General features: G+C 44.8%; 1 protein-coding gene across 5 annotated transcripts in view; it reads left to right on the top strand.

Annotated features, from left to right (window-relative positions):
- Positions 1-9,744: 9,744 nt before the first annotated feature.
- SLC8A3 (solute carrier family 8 member A3) overlaps positions 9,745-24,350 on the top strand; it is a gene marked incomplete at both ends in the record, with an annotated part of 96,839 nt that continues 82,233 nt past the window's right edge. For all 5 annotated transcript variants that reach the window (XM_080344632.1, XM_080344630.1, XM_080344631.1 and 2 more), the window contains one exon: positions 9,745-11,510. In XM_080344632.1, coding sequence (XP_080200758.1) covers positions 9,745-11,510 — 1,766 coding nt within the window. The remainder of the gene's footprint in view (positions 11,511-24,350) is intronic.

The raw sequence follows: 24,350 nt of genomic DNA, 5'->3' as shown, positions 1-24,350 counted from the left end.
CCATATGGTAAATATGACTTGAGTCTCTAGCAAATAACAGAGCTAATATTAAGAAAGAATCTGTAAACAGCTAGTGCGTAAATGAACAAAGAGCAGTAAACAGCCTGGACTTAGGAAGAATGAATTAATCATGGTAGATGCGAGGATTTAATTTTTTAAAGCAGTTGCAGAATTAGCAGCTGAAAAAACACTGAAAGATTAAGATATCTGAATTGTCAGTAAGAGATACGTAGGGAAATGTGTCAGTAGAGGGTGAGAGTGCTGTATGAAATCTTATTTGATAACTGTATTCAAATGGGTGAATTTACAGGTTTTGGCACCTTCCGAGTGAAGTGGGAGGTATTTTGAGGATAACCCATAGCTGAGTGCATTTTTCACGCCTCCTGCTGTGCTCAGATCTGCAGAAGCAGTGAGCGTGTTACAGTGTATTTCCCTCCTCTCAGCTGGAGACTCTGACTTGTCGGCTGAAACTCTGGAAACCTCTGCTTTCATTCCACGCGTGCCTGTCAACACGATGCTTCTCGCACAAGCACCTCCACGCTGGGGACACAGCAAACAGGCAGGGAGACCTGTGAGAGTGAGCAAAACAGTGAGCTTCTGTATATCAATCTTGATTTAATCTTTGAAACAGTCTAGTACCTCATGAAAACCTGCTGTACAGCAGCACTGAGGGGCAAGGCTTTGCTGCCCAGGCTCGACTTTGCTGCCCAGGCTCGGCTTTCCTGCTCCAGCAAGAGCAGATCTGGTGCTGGTTTCTGTGGGAGCAGGTGCTGAGGGACAGTTCTCCCAGGCACATGGCTGCTTCTGATCGCCTCGAAGATGGAGAGCTGAGAGGAGATCAGGATAAATGATTAAAGGGCAGCCTGGGCTAATTTATAAAGATTAAAATAAATTTGTGTGCTTTGGCCAAAGAATAACTGTGGAGGAGAACAGCTATTTACAAGTATCTGAAGCATGTAAATCTCGGGCAGGGTTGAGAGTGCTCCAAGGACAGGATAATGAGAACTAGGAGCATAAATTTTCTTAATTTCATCCTAAATATAAAGAAGATGGCTAAAACCTCTGAGATAAATTACATTGTGGCAGAGTCTCTATGGGAAGTTGTGGAAATGCCATCACTTGGGTAATTTAAAACTGGGCTGGACAAAGTGTTTAGGAAATAATGTTCACAAAGGGAACAAGTCAACGGGAGCCCCTGAGGCGTGGGCTAGACAGCTCTTCTGGCTCGGGTCTAACTAATTCTGAATTTAGTGAAACCTGTGCTAATTGGGCTAAGTGAGGGCCTTTACTATCTACCCTGTTTTGGTGCCAGTCGCACAGTGGAGAGTAGAAAACTTCAGTCTAACATGACAAATGCCAAAACACTTATTCTCTGCTGCAGTGGTAAAGATGATTTCTGAAGTGTAGCTGCCCGCTCCTCCTCCTCCTCTCCTCTCCCTGTTTTCTGCCCAGTCTCCCACTGCCCCCTTTGTGCTGCTTCTGTCTCCATTCACTTTTTTTATATCTCCTTTCACACCCAGCCAGGAAGGACCCCTTCTGAATTGACTTGTGGAAGGCTCATAATTATTCTTGTGTATGATGTAGCTTTTTTTGTAAAAGCATATATTTTTTTTTCTGTATTTAGAACAAAAAATGAGCAAAGAAAAAAAATCTTTTCGTTTGAGGAGAAGTTAAGAAAGAAGCAGGAATGTTTCTGGAGGGTCGGAGCAGTGCATGTCCTAGCTGCTGGGGTTAGCACCCAGCGTGGGTGGCTGGTGGCTGCCCCAGGAGCCAGCTGGGCAAGGGCTCTCTGCCCACATACTTGTATCAAATCCAGCACATCAAATAGTTTGTTTTGTTCACCTCAAATGAGTGTTTTATCTCTCTCTTTTTTTTTTTTTAAACTAATTCTGGATCTAAAGAAGGTAAGATATGACTACAACATTTTTTCCGCTCTTATTTACCACTTAGCCTGCCTCTGTGTATGAATAACTACTGGCTCTGAAGCACAAATGCACTATTGACAACAAATCCTAAGATCTTTAATTGTAGCTGTTGCACATCTGTCACCAGAGTGGTAAAGAAATGTCACGAGTTGCCGCTGTCATTATTCCTCTAGGATTCTGTGAGTCACTAGGTGACAAGTTGCACTCCAATGGTGGCACCTGAACCAACGGTTTAACATGTTTGTGAAGCAGGAACAGTAAATAACACACCCTGTGTGCTGCCACAGGCAGTACATAAAATGTCTTTTACTGACAAGAAGTTTTCCTCACACCGCTGGAATAATTTTTTTCCCTTCCTCACCCTCCTCACATAGTCTTTGCTGCTCTTTATAAACCAGCAAGACAGAGAGCAATGAAAACCAACACCTTGAAGGCTGCAGGAGAGGAGTTGGCACCTATTGGCAATCATGTGTTGGTGGGTGGCTGCTCCAGGTTGTCTCCATCAGCTGCAGTCAGTGGAAGAGGCAGAGCTGCCACCGAGTGGGTGACCCAGTAACTCCAGTCCTTTGTTGCCCTCAACCTCCTAAACCTCAAAGGAAAGACTTTCAGGCTCTTCACTGGGCCTTTCACATCATAGGCACAAAATTAAGGCCTTGAAGAATGCACTTGGAAGTACCTGCCCTCTCAATTTGGGGCTGTTCAGACTCTAAAGAATGGTGTTTTCAGATACGCGCTGGTATTCACTTAAAGGCTTTGTGTTTAGAAATATCTCTACATGCAATAAAAAGACTGATGTTAGAAGATCTGCCTCTAAGGATGCAATGGAGGCTTCCCAGTGACTTCCAAACGGTCACGAAAGTGACTTTTTGCCAAATGTATGTGTGGTTACCATTGAAGTGCTACCGTGAGCTCCCAATGCAGTTTGTACATAGGGTGAGTTTGTTCTGTTTTCCCATGTGTTAACACTGGATATGATTGTCACAAGCAGGCTTGGACTCCATACGTGTACTTTTTTACTTTTTTCCTGTGAGAGCAACTGAGTGCTGGCACAGGTTCCCCTGAGAGGTTGTGGAGACTCCATCCTTCATCTTTGAGTATCCTTTGGATATTCAAAAGTCAACTGGACATAGGTAGCTGGCTCTATGTGGCCCTGCTTGGGTCGTGGGGTTGGACTAGCTGACCTCCAGAAGTCCCTGCTATATCCTCTGGGAACCGACCACCTCAAAGTGCTGGAAAAACAGTGAGTTTGTGTGATATTAATGAAAAGAAAAATAACCATCTCTACCAGAGCAGATAATACCGCTTTTTGAGCAGGGGTGTGGCAACTACTAATCTATATGTCAGCTTAAATACCAGATTTTGTTTTCTGAATGTAAGAAAGGCTACAGTTCTGAGGGAGAAAAAACAAAAAGGGTGATGCTTGCTGTCCCTTAGCCTGAGGAGTCTCAGACATACAGACATGCATTGGGAATGGAAGAACAAGCGTGCCATGGCTCCCAAGGAGGCTGCGCCAGCCCACACCATCAATAAGGACGTCTCTCAGGAGTGTGGCTGTGGTCAGTCACCAAAGGGTTTCCTTCCGTATCTGCCTTCTCCTCCCTTACCTGTCTGTGCAAAGAGCATAAACAGCAGCTCCTGTATCCATAAATATCCATCTATCCTATACAGATATTTTTCAGCGGGAATGGGAGTGAGGAAATAAAATGTCCAGCCAGTCAAGTGCAGCCAGTGTGGTATTGGAAGGGGACAATTAAGTACGGGCATCTTTATGGGTTAGCTATTTATGGCACTGCTTCTCCAGAAGCATCATGGATGCTAAAATACAGGGGATAAAAAACGTCACAGACCAGTTCCCTGGGGCAAGTCGAGTGTTGAGAGATTGCTCCTAGCCATTCAAAGACTTGTGCTCTGTTTGGATCAGCCCCTGGGATCACCGATTGTAACTGCGTCCCATCGCTGCAGCATTTCTATGAGGAATTAGTAGACTTGAGTCATTAAGTCGATTAACACCCATTTACCATGCTAAATTGGTAGGACCTACTCAAATTAGTAGAGAGACCAGCTTGGAAACATTGAAAGACTTACTATGAGAACTGATTTTTTTAGCATAGCTTTTTGTATGATTTAGAAAGGGAAAAAAAGGCTGATATGACACATACTGAGGAGGCTATTCTGTAGGCAGCTAATTCTGGGTTTTGGCATGTTTACTGCGAAGTGCAAAGCAACAAGCACCTACGGCTCCCTGCCATAACTTTTCATAAAGCCAAACTGCTTGGATCTGTCATGTTCTAAGCATGAGTTACAGTGCTTTTTCCTCATAAAACCTAGCTGGTGTGGTTGTAGGGAACTAAACTACTTATTGCTGTGCAATAATCTATGTGACGTCAGCTTGGGGTCCTTGATTGTGCTCATATCAGGTAGGTGTGTGCTGTCGGTATGATGGTTTAAGGCCAGGTCTGTACTTGGAAATTTGCATTTGTCTGACAAAACTGATCTAATTACATTTCTTTATCAGGTAAATCTTTACCCGCATGCTGGGTACTACTCTTGTAGCGATGAGCAAAGGACTCAGCAGCATTTGAATGGAGATGATTGAAAAATATGCTTTGTTTTGTATGAAATATTTTGTTATGGTTTTGTTTTGGGGGATGGAAGGCTGTGACTTCGGTATAGTACCTCTTCTATGAAAACACAGTTCTTTGTGGGTTTTTTTTTTGGCAGAAAGGCTATAATTTCAGATTTTGCTGATGCTTATAAAAATTATGTTCAATCAAAAAGCTTTTGTGTGTTTTGGAGCTGAGGAATGTGAGGTCTTGTTATTAAGCTGAACCTTATTTCTGTCTCCTCCAATTTCAGAGTGGGGCTATATGGTGACACGCATAGCAGTGTATATGCATTCTGTTCTGGGACAGATGCTTGTCAGGTAGACAAACCCCTTGATCTTGAGATACCTCTGTCTAGTCTTTGTGCAGTGCTTACGCCTGATCAGGGCTCACCTGGCACTCAGATCTAATCAACAGCCTTTCCTGGCTTTTCTAGAGTCAGGAGAGGGAGGATATGTGGCCATAGATGTACTTGAGTGTCTGCTTTATTTAAGGGGTTAGAGGGAAAGAGGAAGGAGAGGGAGGTGCCAGACAACCTAATATTATTTGCAGGTCAAATCAAAAGTTTTTTATGGAGGTTTAAGGTGATTTTTGCCTAAATAAGAAATTAATAGGGACTTAGAAGTTTTCCTTTGGTTTTGTATTTAATAAGTAACGGTCTTGAGAACTTGGTATGTGGGGGTTACGTGTTAGCAGCCATCACTGTGTCATGTTGCCTCTTGATTTGATTTCTTGTTATGAATGCTTCCTGCCTTTAGAGTCATGTGAGCAGCTGTATACAAAAAGCTAAATTATAAGGGATCAGTATAGCCTTCCCAGCTTTCTACCTCACTATGGGTCCACAGCAGACAAACCATCAGTTTTCTTAAACACAGCTATTATAAAAGATGTAAGGAGCTTGATAGTTGTCTAAAAATATGTTTCTATTGCAGGATTAATTGTGACAAGTGTGGTCCATGCTACTTTCTGGACTATCTCCAGAAGTATTTCAAGAACTGATGTTTTTATTTATGGACTCTATTTATGGATCACGTGGACATTGTCAGCTCTTGTAGAGGAAGGAGTTCCCCCTGCTAAAATAACTTTATGCATCTTCTCAGGGCTTTGCTATTGAATGCTAGCTTATTCTGGTGCAGTGATGCTTGCAGTGTTTTGTCTCTGTTTTGCATTGATTTGAATATTTTGAGCTTATCCTTGAACTTATCCTACCAGACAGGGGACCAATGCCCTTGTTTGAACGTACTCAGTGTGATAGCAATAACATGGCAGAGACCTGTGGGAGAAAATGTTACTGATAGTAAAGAGGTGGTGGAAATGATGATTCTCGTGTTATAAAGCCAGAGATCACCCAATACCAACCGATTTGCCACCGTTGCTGCAGCCTCCTGTTGTTTGCATCCCGCAGGGCCAGGGCAGTGATATCGCTGGAACGACACCTCTCTGTGCCAGATGTGGATGTGTTTTGTCACACTGGGGTCGGAGGAGTGACACCGTGACGCCACCAGGGTGACTAGCAGTGACTTGGGGCTGCGCTGCAAGCCTGCCTGGACGCTCCGTCCTCCGAGTAGGGCTTGTGCGAAAGGGTGTCTCTTGTCGCAGTTTGCCCTACTGAGATCAGTGCTGCTACTCAGAGAAGGGATAGGGGACATGTCTATTTCACTCTGGGCAGGCCAGAGCTATGTAGATCCCCTCCAGTGATTTCTGGACTGGGTTTTAGTAGATATATCTGAGGGCAAGCTCATGCCTTGTATAAGCAACCTTGCTGACCCAGAACTAGAGTGAGTTTTAACTCTTCCATCCTCTGAATGTTAAAACTGTCACCACAATGTTTTATTAACAGCAGTTTTAAAATTTAATAGTTTTATTCTATGTTGTAGAGCACTTTTGCACCAGTTCCCAAGGGGGCGATGACAGTAAGAGTGCTTCACTGTGTTTTTCAGATTGGTTAGGTTAATGCTTTTCATGTTAATGAACACATATTAAGATCTGATTAGACAGTGTGTCTGTGGGCAAAGTTCCTGTTGATCCCACTAGGGAGTTTTATCTGTGTCAAAGAATTGCAGGATCGGGTCATCATTGTATCATTTCAGAAAATGATTGTGACCTCCTCTTAATGTTGAAATGTTTGCCAAAGCAAGTGAAGAAAAGTATTCCCAAATTCTGAGATCCTAGTCTACAAAGCATAGCCTGAGTTTGGAGGTCTTAACATATAAACAGAGGCTACCCTGGTAGAGGTTGTTTTTGAAATAATATATGATTAATTTGAGGAATAACAGTAAAAATACCCTTAGCTTAAAATCAAATTAAAAATTTAAGAAGGACCAGCAAGGTCCTGGAGTGTGTTGAGGAATAGAATAGCAATAGAAGCCTTCATGGCATTGCATGGTAGGCAGATAGTGTTAATTACAGAAGGTGGTTGTCCCACAGAGAGGGAGGTTGGTGGTAGCAGTGATTTATTTCAGAGGACAGTTTAGTCATTGTACTATTCCTAGACAAGACTCTGAATTTACGTGATACTTAAACTCTTAAGTCATTTTTGAAACCAAATGTAGGTGCTTGAGTCACGTGATGTTTTTGAAATTACTCCTGTCTTTCTGTCAGCCGTTTCTACATGGCTGATCTTGGAAGACGCAGCACCTACTGGCTGCTGTACAGTTAAGCAGGAGCTGGGAGCTGGAAGTGTCAAGAGGTTGGTGGATACCTGCCAGCAATTGCAGTACAGAAAGGGATGATCTGATGTGCCTGGGGTGTTTTTGGAGCTGCTGTGCTTGTGCAGTTGGTCTCTGTGTGCACCTTGAGTCAGAGGCACCTGGAACGTGTCATCTTTGCCTTGCATGTGCACACATCTACCCTGCAGCCCAGAGACCTTGGGCTTGCTGCTCGTAGTCACTTTGCACATGTTCCCTGACCCTTTCTCAGGGATTTGCCAACATCCTGCAGCCAGAAATCTGCTAAAATACCATGTGGAGTGGGAGGGAAGACAAAATGGGAGTGTCAAACTGAAACCAAGTTTATGTGCTGGTTAGCTCACTCTTCCTCATGACCCTGAGCTGTGCAGGCAGTGAGGCAATTTAACAAGATTTCAGGGCTGGAGCTAGGGCTGGGGCTGACTGACAGCCCTCCCCTAGCACTGAGGTCCCTCTGATCACTCGGGGCTTGGTCCAGCACCAGGCCTGGGGTAGACAGGCAGATAATAGACACTGGAGAGAGAAGATAAGTAGGCTAATGGGGGAGAATCTGTCTCTTCTGAATTAGTCCAGGTAGCATGAATAACTGTATTGTTTTTTCATATCAAGGGTGTCAGATATGGATTTGTGATCCTAATACTGCATAATCAATTCTCTCCCCTCTGCTGTGCTTTGTCAGGAGCAGTTTTGTTCATTTGCAGTCCTTGTTCATGCTTTCCTTCCTGTTTCGCTTGTCTTTATAGATTTTTATCTCAAAGTTGAAAACATTTTTGTTGATATCAGAAAGATTGCACCCGCTTTTAGAAAGAGGCGAGTGACACAACACAGTGAAATAGCATTCAAGATGCATTTTTTAATGCTGATAACAGTAAAATGTTGCCCGGAATATTTACAGCACAAGGGAGAGGGGAGTGAGCTCCTCAAGTGTTCAGGGGCCAGTTCGTCTCTTCGAACTGCTGCCATCTGAAGGTTAGGCATCTACTCTAAATTGGCTGTCTGGGCACCCTCTTGAGACCATGGAGACAGATGGGAAAAGACAAAAACCCATCTGGAGATGTGTGTCTCAAGTACATCTTTTGGGTCAGAACAGGAGTTGGACAGGAAGGGTTGTCCCTGGAAGCAACTATCTCTTTCCTCTGACTACAAAGGGAGCCTAAGTGACTTTGTTTAACTTACTGCCCAAGATTTAGATAGTTAGAGTAGGGGAAATGAATCCCAGCCCTACTGATTTGACAGTAGAAACCTCAATGAAAGTTAGTGAGAGTTAAGGCTCTTGAACCTTCCAAGTGCTTTAGATAATGCCGCTATTAAGTTTGATGATTCCTGTGAGACACTTGGCTGTGTCTGGACTCAGAAACGTGATTTGTCAGCTAAGCCTGAGACCAAATTCTTCCAGGGGCTTGATATAAAGGAAGGAGAATAGTGTGATCCATGACAATGTGAAGAGTTCAGAGTCCAATTTTAAGTGGTGCAAGCTCTACAGCAATGTAGTCCATAAGTAATAGAAGGTATTACTGGGTGGTAACATGCCCAATCTATGTGATGCATTGATCAGCTCCTTTGTTTTTGCATGGTATTTTAGGATAGAGATTATTTTCATTTTAGAGAGATTTTGAAAACATATAAATTTCTTAGGGATTGAGGATGTTGGTAGGTACATGCATTTTGCTCTATCTTCTGGGCTGATAAGCACAGTGTTTTCTAACTGTGGTGGTTTTGTAGATTTCTGTGACCATTTAAAAGCAGGATTATTGATGTAAAATGTGATGGTCCAGATCACAATAGAAAGGCTAGTGAAAAATGGCCTTTGGAACTTTGCCGAGCATGAGTCCTCTGCCCTATTTCTGGGCTGGCATATTCACCTCCTAATGTGGAGGCCCTGTGCCTCAGAAGCTTAGGGCAGCTGAGCCCTAGGACTCTTCTGGGGACTCTGCAGCCTATTAGGAGGGACTGGCTGTGGCCATTAAGGCACCCCATAATTCATAACTGAATTATGTCCTACAAATGGACTTCATTTGGAGATGGCTTACTGGCCTTAAATGGTGCTTCTTATTTTGCTAGTAATTCCTTGACTTGTCTTAATCCCTGGGTGGTGAGACAAGTGAGCCTTTAGATTTGGTTTCTTGGGCTGAGTTGAAGTGCTGTGTGCTGGGGAACACTGTGGCATCATTAGGTGAGTGGCAGCTGAGCACTCAGTACTCCTGTTGCACATGTTGTAGGTCGAGAGTAAGCTATTTATATATATATACAAACACTTTTCCTTGGAGTTACTTTTCCAGCAATTGATCTTCATCTGCTGGGCATGTAAATGCTGCAGTTTGTTAGAGTCCCTGCTAAATACCGTCTTCAAAGTGACAGAGAGACAACCCTTGCATCTCTACCAGTACTCTTCAGTGGTGAGATACTGAAGTGCGTTTAGGTAAATGTTGCATCTTCCTTTTCTCTCATGCTTCCCTCCCCCCTCTCTGTTTTGTTTGCTGCAGGTTCTCGGCATTTTTGGATCTACGCAGTGGAAGTTGCATCTTGTGTATGGCGTGGTTAAGCTTGCAGCCTGTCACCTCGGCCTTCCTCCATTTTGGGCTGGTTACTTTTGTGCTGTTTTTGCATGGTTTGCAGGTGGATGCTGGCCTGACGGGAGACTCCTCCAGTTCAGTACAAAACAGCTCGTGTTCAGGATCTTTTGACTGCAAGGAAGGTGTTATCCTGCCAATATGGTACCCAGAAAATCCATCACTTGGGGACAAAATTGCCCGTGTTATCGTATACTTTGTAGCACTGATCTACATGTTCCTTGGAGTCTCCATCATTGCAGATCGTTTCATGGCATCTATAGAGGTCATTACATCGCAAGAGAAAGAAATCACAATTAAGAAGCCCAATGGAGAGACCACGACGACCACCATTCGGATTTGGAATGAAACTGTTTCCAACTTGACCCTCATGGCTCTGGGCTCCTCTGCTCCTGAGATCCTTCTGTCTCTGATAGAAGTATGTGGACATGGATTCATAGCTGGAGACTTGGGGCCATCCACAATTGTTGGCAGTGCTGCTTTCAATATGTTTATCATCATCGCCATCTGTGTCTATGTGATCCCTGATGGAGAAACCAGAAAGATAAAACACCTGAGGGTTTTCTTTGTCACAGCCGCATGGAGCATCTTTGCTTACATCTGGTTGTACATGATCCTTGCTGTCTTCTCTCCAGGTGTGGTTCAGGTCTGGGAAGGTCTGCTCACACTTTTCTTCTTTCCACTTTGTGTTCTTCTGGCTTGGATAGCAGATAAACGTCTGCTTTTCTATAAGTATATGCACAAAAAGTACCGTACTGACAAGCACAGGGGCATTATCATAGAATCAGAAGGTGATCACCCTAAGGGAATTGAAATGGATGGCAAGATGATGAATTCCCACTTTCTGGATGGAAACTTAGTGACTGTTGAGGGGAAGGAGGCAGATGAATCTCGCAAAGAGATGATCCGGATCCTTAAGGACCTGAAGCAAAAGCACCCAGAAAAGGACTTGGACCAGCTGGTAGAAATGGCTAACTACTATGCCTTGTCTCATCAGCAAAAGAGCAGAGCCTTTTATCGCATTCAAGCTACCAGAATGATGACAGGAGCTGGCAATATTCTGAAGAAGCATGCAGCTGAGCAAGCCAAGAAAAGCACCAGCTTGCATGAGGTGCGGCCAGATGAACCTGAGGAATTCATCTCCAAAATTTATTTTGACCCGTGCTCCTACCAGTGTCTTGAGAACTGTGGTGCTGTTCTCCTGACAGTGGTGCGGAAAGGAGGGGACATGTCCAAGACCATCTATGTGGACTATAAAACAGAGGATGGCTCTGCCAATGCTGGTGCTGACTATGAGTTCACAGAGGGGACCGTTGTCTTGAAATCGGGGGAGACCCAGAAGGAGTTCTCAGTGGGAATTATCGATGATGACATCTTTGAGGAAGATGAGCATTTTTTTGTGCGGCTCAGTAACCTTCGTGTGGTGGAAAGTGAGGAACCTCCAGAGCTCAGTAACTCCCCATACCCAAAGGCCATGTTGGCTTCTCCCTGTGTGGCCACAGTGACTATACTGGATGATGACCATGCTGGCATCTTCACATTTGAGTGTGATGTTATACATGTCAGTGAAAGCATTGGTGTGATGGAAGTCAAAGTCCTAAGGACATCAGGTGCTCGGGGTACAGTCATAGTGCCATTTAGGACAGTAGAAGGGACAGCAAAAGGAGGTGGAGAAGACTTCGAAGACACTTACGGGGAGCTGGAGTTCAAGAACGATGAAACTGTGTAAGTACCCCATTGATTTCTGTTTCTGGGTCTATTTTTGGTGTTTAACCCCCCATTTTGCCTCCATTGCAGGTTAATGCTGGCAAGGGACAGGCTCCTTTCTTCACCTTTCCTTCAGTTTCTCTACTCACCTCTTTCAGGCAAGAACCGACAGCAGGATTTAAGGGCTCAAAGCTCTTGTCCCTTCCCTCTTGGGAATGACAAAGTGAGGTTTAGAAATACTACAGGTGGAGGGAAGGTGGGAGGAAAATATATAATTCTCTGAGGTCCTGTACTAAAGCTAAGGGTTAATGGAGAGTTAAGGTAGAGAAGAAAAAGTGTGAGCTTTTATCTGGCTGGGCAAATACGGGAAAGCCTCTTTTTGAACACCAGACATAGAGGGCACAGGAGTTTATTGCTGTCCCTAGAATAAAAGTTTACAACAGTTATTCCCAGGCAAGTGAGAACTGCTCAGTAGACATGGGCCTTTATTTTCACAGGAGCAGTACATCATACCTGTGTCTCTAGGCTGCCTGTGCAACAAGCAGATCTATGTGGCAGCTGATTCATAGCACAGGCACAGCTGCAAGGTGTTCTGCTGGACTTGTGAAATCCTTCAAGCCTTTATGTCCCTATGGTCTATCCATATTCCCCAGGTCACCTTATCTATGATCTCCCTATGTCTGTTCTGTTACTACCTGTGGTTTTTCCCTGTGTAAGACACCATGGCAATTGGCAATAATGGTCTAAAGCACTACAGCTCACAGCCTGTCCATATGGCTCCATGACCCAGTGTTTTCATTCAGAATAAAGAAGGGAAGCAGAACAGTCTGCACCAGTCCTGTTAATTCAGCTCTTTTATTGCATACAAGGTAGCCGATATGAAGCTAGGAAGTAATAAAGACTGGAGAGGCGATAATGCCTAATTGCTTTAAGTACCTGCTGTTAACATTACTAGGGAATGAGAGAAATCCCTTAGCTGAGTAGGGAGAGGGAGGAGGGTGTGAACCTGATACTAAAACTCCCTAGTGTTAAGTGCCTTGGTTCCTCTTGTTAACACCTAATCACTTGAGCCATCAAAGGAAGAATTGTGCAGACTTGCAACTGCCATCAGAGAAAGGAAATCTTTGTACCAAGCCTCCCAATACAGTACACGAAAAGATGGGATGCCCTAATTCAGTGGCACCTTCTGCTTTAGCCCACTAAATCATTTAATCCAGCTAATATCCACAGTCCTGATGCTTGATCATAAGTACGTGTTCTTCCTATTAAAGGAAGAGAAGATCCTGGTTGGCTGGATACAGCCACTGTCAGAGATGGAAGAGGATCAGCTGTCCTCATCTGGCCTTTTCAGGGAGATGGGCCATGCAGTTTAGTCTCTTTTATTGAGCAGCAAGCTGATTTATCTAGAGAAAGTGAAGAAGGTCAGCTGTGTGGTTGCAGTCTCCTCTGAGCAGGCTACCTAAAATATAATGGGCAATACCTTGCTTCAGCCAGGTCTTGAAGAAAGAGAGACTTTTCTTGCTTGAAAAAGACCCATCAGTGAAAGGCCAGCAGGTTGGGCATACCAGAGAAAAAGCCCATGAGCCATCTTACTCGAAACTATACTCTCTCTCTTTTCATCCTCCTGCTGATGGAAGACTTCTTTTTGTATTTGAAAAGTGTAATGGAAGGTCAGAGCATATCCACATAGTTCCTTCACTTGGGTCAAAATAAATCACGTTCAGCAGGACCATGTGCATCCTTGTGGGACACAGTCTAATGAAAATGAAGGCAGTCCAGAAAACAAGTAGGTGTAGATTGATTAACACCGTGATCCAGAGAAGACGCCTCAGACCACAGATGAGATCTTTGTGGTGTTCTTCAAACTGTGCTCACACCTGATGCATTAACGTGGCTTTCACTTTTGTATCAGAAGACTGCTGGGAACAAAGCCTGCCAGCCACAGTGGCCACAGAGACCGTGTGGCTAGCAGAGATTAATTTCTTTTGAAGCTAGAATTAGTAAAGCTGACTCAACATAGCACTTAATCAAACTAATAAGGCTAACAAGGAGGGAGATCATGTCAGCCAGCAGGCTGCCTTTATTCACTCCTGGGTTTCATTTTAAATCTCCAGGTCTTTTGGGAATGGAGTTTTGGGCTGGAAACATGTGAAGGTGGTTTTCAGTAATCAGCTCTTGGTCTTTAAATTCAGTGAATACAGGTCAATTGCTGTACTTTGCCAGCTTTTCTCTGGGATGCAGGTGGAAGCAGCTGTAGAAACCTCAAAGCAGTCATCGATGGGTTTCATCTCTTCCTTTTTTTTTTTTTCTTTTTTCCTTATTTCTAAGTCTGAATGCAGAAAATAATTCTAAGCAATTATCCAGGCTGCAAAGTGGAGGCATTTCAGGTCTGAATTTAGAGTTCAGACCCATAATGCTACTGTTTTAACAAATGCTGTGTAGTTCTGGCTAGCCCAATTTGGGAAGATGAATGGATAGGGTGTCTGGGACAGTTTTGCTGACCTAGAGGGCAGTGTATGAGGACTGGTCATGTTATTGCTTGGTACAAGGCTGTATGAAAACACTGGGTTGCTAAATAGCCTGGGGTTGCCTGGCTGAATATTTCAGGCCCTACCTCTTAAATGCCTTGCCACTGAGGGGAACCCACCACGATGTATTGATGTCTCCTGTGCACTGAAGCGGGGACTGAGGGTCCACAAAGTCCAGTGTAGCACAGAGGGTAAAGCAGGAAGATTAAGGTCGTCAGTAGATGATGCCAAGGACAGGGAATCAAAAAGCAGTGAGAAGTTACGTGCTCCCCTCTTCAGGCTGATCATTAGGCCCTCGCTTAGGAAAGGTAAAACTTGGGCTCTACTTTCCCTTCTGGTGTGGGAGCTGCTCATGTTTTCACATGAACTTGAGATGGAGTCCTTCCTCCCTCACTGCTTTTCTTTGTTGTTCTCCTTGTGGAGTCACGGAAAAGATTTTTGACTCATGGAGGAATTAACAACATCTTGCAAATACATAAGAGTGCTAAGCTTTGCTGTGGCTATACATCTGTGCTAACGATCTGCAGAACTGCAGCTGCAAAGAAGCACTGATCAGTGCAACCCAGAGGAGAGTATGAGCTTTAGTTCGTGCTCTCAGCTCGGTCTCTGACACACAAATTTGAAAACTTCAGCTCACATTCTGCAGCGGCAGGCAATCTGTAAGTAGTTTGTAGGTCAGCCTCCTTAAGTGTAATGATGGCTAGATTAATCTGAGGGGCACTGGATTACACAGCATCCTTGAGATTAAGCCACAGGAGAGGTGCTGCCATCTACCAAATCCCCAGGGCCAAGGATAAGCACTTTCCCTGAAAACTAGATGGAGAAGAGGTCTTCACTTAAATATAACAAGGTATAATAAACTGTCTCTAGGCACTGCCAAGAGAGCAAAGAGCTGTGATGAAAAATAATTCATATTCCTTCATGCAGTGAGGTCTCACTTTTCTTTTTGATTCTGGGAAGATTTGTGCAGCTAGAAGAGCTAGGGCACAAAATAATCCACGAACAACCCAGTAAAAGTTGTTTTTTTTTTTTTCTTTTTTTAAGAGGCTTTCCCTAAAATATGTGGGGACTAAAAAAAAATGAGTCGATGCAAACGTTACAGAATGAGAGGGAAATGGATCCTGCCACCGGGTCTTGCTTGTTGCCTCTGTGATTCTTTCTAGACTAACACAGTCAAAGTTTCCTTACTCACATTTGGGTGAAAGCACAGAGAAAGCAGGTTGAGTTGAGAAGGCTTGAAACAATGCTGTTAATACTGAAATATGATCTTAGGCAGTGTGTGTGTGTGTATGGATGTGCATGGGTGTTGGATAGCTATAAATCAAACGATGTAATCTTGGAGGCTGTCATCTGTTGAGAAGAGAATTGATCAGGTCTCAAATATTTGATTATGCTGCCTGTTTTTTCAAAACATTTGTTATTTCTGAGCTCCTGCTCCAGTGATGGTCAGAAATGACCTAAGCAGCTGAAGCAGAATCCTAGTTCTCTTGTTAACTAAAAGCAAACTCAAGAAATCAAGTCCAAAACTTAGTGTTTGTTTTGTTTTGTTTTTGTTTGTTTGGGGTTTTTTTGCAAGATGACAGAACACTTTCCTGTTAAATGATTTTGTATGGATATAAATGTTAGGTTCTTGGAGGTATGAAAATGTAGAATGATTGACCCAGCTGCTTTATCATGTCCAAGCAATAAAGAAATCATTAAGAGCCAGCAGCAAAAAGTGAATTGAGTTTTAAAGGATTTTCTTTTTGCATAATAAAGGGAACTCCTAGCGAGTCATTAAATTTAATTTAAATTTTCTCTGTTTAAATTGTTTCTTCTGTTTAAAACTGTTTAATTTCATGTGGAAGTTTGTCTAGGTCTTGCTTTAGAAAGTTTAGAAAGATATGCAAGTTAACAGTCGCTGATACATCAGCTAGAAGATAAAGTGACAGGTTCTGTTGTGGCCATAACACCTGCAGCAGCTATACTGAATTAAGGTTTAGGCCGAGAGATCTGCTTTGTTACTTGTCCTTCTTGCCCGTTGCTCAATTACTTGCAGGACCTGAAGGCTACTAGACGTGAAGCCATCTGCCCTGAATCAGTGATTGGCAGAGGTCTTAAGCCTGTAGCTCAGGAAGGGACTGGGTTTTGAGAGGTGCTGTGGTGTTAAACTGGTATTAAATAGCCTGCAAAACCTCTTTGCAAAGTCAGCATGGCTGAACTTTGGTAACATATGGAAACCTACCGTTATTTATCCATTATATATTAGGCAGAGGTCTCAATAACAGAAGGGCTGTCTCCTCCGTTTGTACAGAGAATGCTGCAGATAAATGTATAAAGCCAGCCTCAAGAAGCAGTCAGATTTTCTTTTTTTTTTGTTTTTCCCTTTAGAATTTAAGCAGGGTGTTGTGTGCAAGTTGCACATTGTCTCTCCTTGTCTGCTTCTCCCCAGAGAAGCTCCAGGCAGCTGCATGCATGGCTGTGGCTGCTCCATGGAGTCACCATGAGCCTTGGGCTGTCTCTGAGTGCATGCTTAGCTCGGTGGGGCTGGTCCTCTGAAGTGCTGCTACAACACTGAGCAGTAGAAAAACACGTGTATTTCTTCTTGTTAGGGGCTTCAGGTGTTTTATGGCAGGCTGGCTCATGGGGTGTACATGTATGTGAAGGCCAGAGGTGGTCCTGTGTGGGTCAGGCTCAGGTTGGTGCTGTGCCCCAAGGCTGATGGTTAACAACTGCCATGGCAGCCACCATGTGCTGCTGCTGACACCCTCTCTCCTGGGTGTTGTATCACCCTTGTTTGGTGGAGAGGTCAGTATCCCTTCCTTCTCCTCTCCTGTCCACCCTCACTTGGACGCAGAGATACGTGGGCCCTGACCCCTTGCTTGTGTCCTGCCGTGGTGGCTGTTAGCTTCCCCCAGCAGGTCTGGTGAAGGTCATAGTGGAGAAAGGTGAATGGCGGTTGTCTGTTTGAAGGACATCACACTGAGGTTTGGCGTAATTAATTGTCCTTTTTGCTATTCAACACTTGAAGAAACTGTCAGCTTAATTTTTTTAATATGGTCACCTACGCAGTCATGGTTGTGGCATTTTGAGAGGAATGCTATTAATGATACTTAGCTCTTTTGCATGGTATTTCGTTAGCAGATCTCATAGCACTTTGCAAAGGTGACTGAGGGACATTATTCCCATTTTGCAAATGGGGGAAAAAATACAGAGAGGATGATTTATCTTCCTTCTGGATTATCAAGCAGATTAGAGGCAAAGACAGGAATAAAACTGGTCTCCCTGAACTGCTGGCCTGTGCTCTATCCAGAAGAAGGTCTGCGTACATCGAGCTCGTAACTTCGTATTACGCAGGACCACAGTGAATTATGCAGATGCACTCTCCCCCACCATCGTGAATCAGGCTGGTACAGGTATAGGCAGTAGCTGCAATATCTCACTATTCCCCCAAGCTGTCAACACTATCTGCAGTTTTGGGTACTCATTTTCCTAAATTAAATTTTGATCACATGACATGGAGGTGTGCTGCATCTGCAGATCTTCGTTTATTTATATCAGCTGTGATGACTCCAATTAATGACCAAGGTCATAAGAAAATTATTTTGGTAACCTAGTCTGAACTCTTGTTCAATGGCTCCCATACGCCATGCACTGATCCTAAGGCTCTGGGCTGTACAGCCCTCTAAAATTGACAATAACTAGTGATACTCCAGGCAATGAGGATTTGTTATGTGACGCTGATGTTTCCTTCTCTCAGGACACGCTTTCTCCCCATTAGAGCCTTCTTGAGATAGAACTTGAAACTGAATCCTCCAAACTCTTCTCCAGTTTGTTTCTGTTGGCGGGTAAGCTCCTGGCTTTCCTGCACACAAATTAGAAGTTCTTGATTCCTGTTTTAATTCAGATTAAGGGAAAACAGTAGCAGCTGTCCTCCAGTTAAAAAAAACTTTCCCCCAGTGTTCTTAACAGTACCCGTTTCTAATTTAACTGAAGTCCTTTACACACAAACACACTCTGGGTTTCTGCTGTAGTCCTGCTGAGAGGTCTAGGTGGTGTGACCTGCAGGGGATTAGTGTAAGGTGTCAGGGGACTGTTCCTGGAGCATATATAAAATCAGCCTGCAGAAATGTGAGACTGTGGCACCACCTTGGGAAGAAGAGAAGCCCGGAGCTGACCTTTACCTTCCCAGTTAGTCCTGTTGACAGGTGTCAGAGGGACATACTTGCCATCTGTCCATGAAGAAGGACAAATGACATCCTGTCTCAGAGACTATGACTTCTTTCCCATCAAAGGACATATTTGTATGGGTTTATGTGACAGCATTAAACAGAGGAGGCGTGGGACCCCAGCTCAAAAGTGAGGCATGTGGTAGAGATCAGCTCTTCAGAGCTGGTTCATGCTCTGATCTAGCAGAGGAGCCCCTGGGAAGCTCATAGGTTCCTGAAGTAGGAGGCCCTTGGAAGGAATGTTCTGAGATGTATCAGAGAGGGCAGCAATGTTCCTAGTTTAGAGCAAAGACAGGGAAATTCACCCTGCCAAATGACACAACTGAGTTTTCAGTTTAAAAACAAAAAACAGACCAGAACTTGTCCAAGATAAAACAAGTCTGCTGTGGCTTAAGTGAACTTTGCCTCCTTTACTTACACTGCTTCATGCATTATTGCGTGGAGCACTTTTGCAAATGGGTGACTTAGATGTCATGCCCTTCACACACAGATTTGCAGAGCCACAGGTCATATTTGTTTCCTGCCTATAAGAAGGAGGAGAAGGTACAGTTTGAATGATTCAGCTTCAGGAGATAAAAAGAGATACTGTTGGCAAGGCTTGATAGACCATATATCACTCCAAGTATGTGCTGGGATATTTAACTCACAGTAGGAACATTACTTACGGCATCATTGTAATGTGTCTGTGATTTCTAACAGATCAGAGTGCTAGCAAAGTTTCTGAGTTAAATATGGGCTTACCCTTTTCTAAATAAGGTGAGGAGAACAACAGAGTCTAAAACCTTCCCAGCCAGCAGTCCTCCAGCATGTCTTCATTGTGGCTAAATAGGAGCAGCTGATCCTAGTGGAAGGTGGCAGTTATTTCACATAAGAAATTATTTACCTGTTGCCAGCAGTGTGGCTTGTTTCTTATTTACTTCATTTCAAGATAAAAGGTGATAAGAGAATTTGCTATGTGAGCTGATAGAAGCACTGGGGACCAAGTTCATCCTCTGTTTAGCTTCAGTGAAAACAGCAGATTTAAAGCTGGGAGGAATGTGGACTGGTACATACTTACAGCTGTCTTAGCAGATGGGCTGTTGACAGATGAGGCCCCTCAAGTCTCTGCCTGGGTGCCAGCACGTACTGCTGCGAGCATTTCAGCTGAAGCCAGTCCTGGTGTTGAACAGGCCCTGGCTGCTCTGTGTGTCGGGCCCTTTGGGTGGGTTATGCTGGAAGGGCAGCGAGGTGGAAGTCTGAACATCAGATAGGACCAGTTCTTCCTGCCAGGATTTGCAGGACCTGTCCTTAGGAGGCTTGACAGAGACATCTGCGGAGCTGCCTTGAAGCATGAGCAGCCTCACGTGGAGCGTGGCGCAGCCCCAGAGCTGGACTGCAGCTCCTGGAAACCCTCCTCTGGACATCGGATCCCTGACAAGCCTCCACTGTGTCACGCTTCTCTCCTTCCAGGTTCTGGCGTGCAGCCCTTCTGGGTAATAAAAAGAGGCCAGGACTTGATGAGAGCAAGAACCATGGCTCTGATCTCCTGGTTTCTGTTAGATTGTGGGAGATTTCCTTCAGTGTTTTTAGGTGCTGGGGAGGGAAGAGGCTTTTTCTCTGCTGTTCACCTCTCCAAGCAGAGTTTCCAGCAGTGGTTGCTCCCTCCTGTGCTGCAGCTGCTGTGCTGAGTGTGCTGTAGATGGAGAATTTGCTGCTGCAACTCTTTGGTGCTCCATGTAAAAGTATGTTGTTAAAGTGAAATGGGGTAGGAATTACCTTTTGTGCTTCTGCTTTTCTTTCCATGAGATAAGCAAGCCAAATGGGTTCTACCCTCATAAAAATCCCTGCCTAAGCACCATGCTGCTCTGCTTTTATTCTTTAGAGAAAAAAGCATGATAAAGCTATCCACATTTAATGTAGAAATTCTGCTCTGCTTATCTCCACTTTACCTGTCTTCCCTTCTAGATTGGTTTCTCCTTTACCTCATCTGCTTGAGAGTTTTGGCTTAATACTGCTACCTCCCTTAATACTCCACCTCCCTTAGTAAAGACAACTGGACCATGATGCTGTTTAGGAAGGATGTGCCAGAACCAGTGTATTGACTGCGCAAGAATAAATAAGTACGGAGCACTCTGTTTTCTAAGACATCAGAAATGCTTCTTTATTTTGGGGTTGATTGTGGTTAGCTTTGATAGCTCACAAGTAGTTTCATCCTTCTGTAGTAAAGCTGGGGGGGGAGAACATGTGAATTGGCAGTTTTTCCCAGATGTGTCCTGTTAGCTGACACCACTTGAGGTAGGCAGAGCTGTGAATAATGCAAAAATGCTATGAACGGACTATGTATGAGCAATAAGTGCTTGTGTAGCAGATGGGCTTCTAGGGTTTGATCAGCTGTATCCTGCAGAGTGATACCTGAAAGCTGTAGCAGGGAGGAGTGCATCAGATGCCTAGCTACTGCTAGCACGTGAGGCCGTAGCACTGTGGAAACGTGAGGAGCTGTGTGCGCTCTATCTTGACGGTGACCATGGTGCCACCTCACTTGGCTTCACACTAAGTTGTAGACAGCAGTGGCAGAGCACGAGAGAAGTGCAGGATGGTATTCTTGGTAAAGAGGGCAAAGACAAAAAGAGCTGTTGCCATTGTGCTGGGAGAGCATCCGTATGTGGGCAGGTGGGGTTTTTTCTTCCATGAGCACGGTAGGGAGCAGTAGGTCCCACATGTGTCCCTGTGCAGTGCTTCTGGCTGGCTGGGAGCCTGAGGAGGTGAGATGCCATGGTGCAGATTGGCTACCAGTGGTGTAGGGGTACTGGTCCCCAGCATTCTGCTTGCAGACTGGCTGTACTGGGACAGCAGGGCAGCTGATTTTGCAAGCCCAGTACTGCAGCTCCCCTGGGAAGATCTGGTTCATGAGAGAAAACTGAATGAGTATGGACTAAAACATGGAGCAAAATCTGAGGGTTGCAATAGGCCCCTGGGAGCGTAGCTTTGAGCACCCAAGTGATGGAAGCGTGGCTGGCCTCGGGGGACTGACCTGCCTTGTCGTGGGGTTGCTCAGTCTGTCTCTGAGGGACTGGGGAAGCCGTTTGCAGCTCTGGGGTGTTAGAAGGCAGGACAAATGGATGGGCAGGTTGCGGGGGAACCCTTGCCAGCATGAACTCTAATGACTGGAGCACCTGTTTGGCCTGGCCTGGGACTATTAATGTTTTGCCTTTGGGGACCACTTCTCATGGTCTCTTTTGAGGAGGCTGAGACCTCCCTCATACATCTAGCCTGGCATGTGACACCTTGTGCAGCTTCATGTCTCCTGGTCCCACACTGGGACGGGAGCCCAGCAGCCAGCTGGGCAGGGGATGCTGACTGCCCCCAGTGAGGGGTTTCTCCTTTGCGGTGCAGGGCTGTCCTGGGTGGCAGGCCAGGGAGTTTCATGGACCTGCGAGCTTATAGAGGAGAGGCCTGAGGAACAAGTACGGGAGCAACAAACTTCTGCTAAGGGTACCTCCCTTTGAATTTTGGGGGGAGGTGGTTTTTGGTTTTTTTGTTTTTTGGGGTTTTTTTGAGTAAATTGCTGCATAGAGTAATGGCCTGCTCCCTGGAGCGTACATCTAATGGAATTAAAGGGTATCTCTATCTTGTTCTGGGCAGTGAGAGCTTCCTTGGAGCTGCTGCCCAGAATACTTGTGAGACACCCTATAATTCAATTAGAAGTACCCTCCAGGGAGCATATAATTATATCATATCTATGAAATGTAATGACAGCCCCCTCGTGTCACATGGTGAGCAAGTCTCTGCTGCTGCCCAGAACCTTTCACCGGTAAGGAACTAATCTGCTTAGTGCAAATTGAACTCGGTGGTGTACAGCACTTACCCAAATGCTTCTGAAGGGAATCCCTGCCAGCGGAATAAACCTGTTAGCAGCACGTGAGCATCGCCACCCCTACACCACTCTTCCCAACCCTCAGACCACTCTGCTTGCCTCCACCCTCGCCATCCTCTCTGGCTGGTTTGGTCTCTGAAGCTTCCCAGGAATTTTGAAGGATGGCAAGTTTTCTTTAACGCTTTAAATGTATCTTTTTGCCCCTTGTTAGGTAGTAATAGTCTGTGATGCAGAGGGTGCTGAAGGGATTTGGCTCTGTAATAGGCAGTGTCCTACCTTCCTGCTGCTACCCTATAAGATTTTGATAGAAGTTGATATGCTCTGGAGAGAGAAATAATTGTAGTGCATGTTGAAATGCAGCCACCTCTGGTGTGAACTGCAGCATCACAGCATCTGCAACAGTTTAAGGCTAGAAGTGAGGAACACTGAACTTGACCACCACATAGGGGACTTCCATGGGACACTGCAATTCCAACTAACTCTCTCCAGATGCATCAGGTTAAATGAATCTGCAGAAAACCAGAAAGGGGGGGCAGGGTGGGGCCTTGGCATGACTTTGAGTACCTAAAGAAATCATGCAGAGGAATTTCCTTCCCCACAGTAAAAGACCACTGGTGAACGGTGTCATTTGCCTTCCAGCTGCCATGTGATGGAAGGATACCCCTAGTCTGTATGGGTCTGACAATGCACTGCCAAGACTGTACTGCCCCCAAACATCCTCTTGTTCAGAAATTTCAGATGGTTCTCCCAGAAGGTTTGTTCACCCACATGAATAATTAAACCCATCTACCTGTCACAAGATTGTAGTTGCTGTGATTACTGTGGTATTGCTGGCTGTCAGCACCAAGATGTCTCTTTGCCCTCAAATCCCAGAGCTCTGAGTGGGCTGGACACCTCTGGAATACAAGATGGAAGAAGGGAAGGGACCTTTGAGAGATGACAGAGGCAGCATGTGAGTGAGATTGGCTCCTGTTAGGAGGCAGGAGAACATTGTGCCAACCTTGAAGGCAATGGATCTGAATCACAATGCATGTCCTTGACTGGTGTTTTGGGGGTGAATCACCGAAGGTGGAGCAGAGGTGTGTTTAGATGGTGGTGTTCTTTCCTTGGGGACAATTACATGAGGAATCACTGGCCAACAGGGCTATGGTCTGGTTATGTCCAGGGCTTGAAGGAGCTTAGCTGTGAATTGCTGAGTGCTCTGGAAAAATACAGATAAGGGAACAAGGTGGTTGTAATGAGAGAAGGAAATGGATGAGAGTTACTTGCTGAGAATGATGGAGACTTGGTCGTCTCTCCTAACGTGGGGTCAGGGCTTGGTTTCTTGTTGCAAAGCCAGTATTTCAACCAGGACTTCAGTCAGTGGTGATATCTTGGAGATGGATTGAAATGTATCTTCTAGGTCCCCCTCCACTATCTAGCAGGAGAAGAAACTTTCGGCCTTGCTGAAGCACGCCAATGGAAGGAGGAGCCATTTTGTGTTTCCTGTTCTTTTGCTGCTGTGTCTACTCTGCACCACCTCCACTGCCAAACCATAGCACCTTGAAGCCTACCTCCACCCACTGCCTGTTGCTAGGGAATGCTTCAGGTCACTCCGGGAAGCTGTCTCATCTTTTTCAGGCAGCACTGCCTTTAAATGAGTATGACTTGGAGCAACAAGAGAAGCAGTATTCTTCCCCATGTACATCTTATACTTCCCTCTTGGCACTGGGTATCTGTAATGACGATCCCCAACTTCAAACATTGTGGCAAAGCAAGAGATTTGGCATGAAAATGTTGAACCATTGTGTAAATCCTGGTGGCTCTCAAGTACCATATCCTTGTCTGGAACAAGAGAGAGATTTGAACAAACAGTCATGACAGGCTCTTCTCTGGCTGCATTAGGGTTGTGTTTTCACCACAACTCTGGAGTAACTCTCACTGCTCCCCTGCATTTGCACAAGGAAAGTATTGTGGAGTAATACCTTGGTTTTCTGTTCCTAGGGGACCGTTCCTTTTACCATCTAGCTTGTGCTTCACTTGTCCTTAGAAACAGTTATGTGCTTTTCTGTAATAAGTTGGTGGGACAGTAGCATGACCAAGGTTATCTGACCTTCTGTAGACAGAGAGCCTGGAGAGTGCCTGAGGAGTATTGAGGTTACCTGAGGCAGTTTCTTGAGTCAATTAAAGGTATTTTGCGTTTATATTTCTCTCATGTGAAGGAATCCCAAATTGAAGGGATCCCAAATTGTTCAGCAAATTGGACAGGAGGCTCATTTTATTTAGCAAG

Source organism: Nesoenas mayeri, assembly GCF_963082525.1.
Source record: "Nesoenas mayeri genome assembly, chromosome: 5".
NCBI classification, from domain to species: Eukaryota; Metazoa; Chordata; class Aves; order Columbiformes; family Columbidae; genus Nesoenas; species Nesoenas mayeri.
Note: the sequence above shows the minus strand (reverse complement) of the source record. Positions and strands in the feature narration are given on the sequence as shown.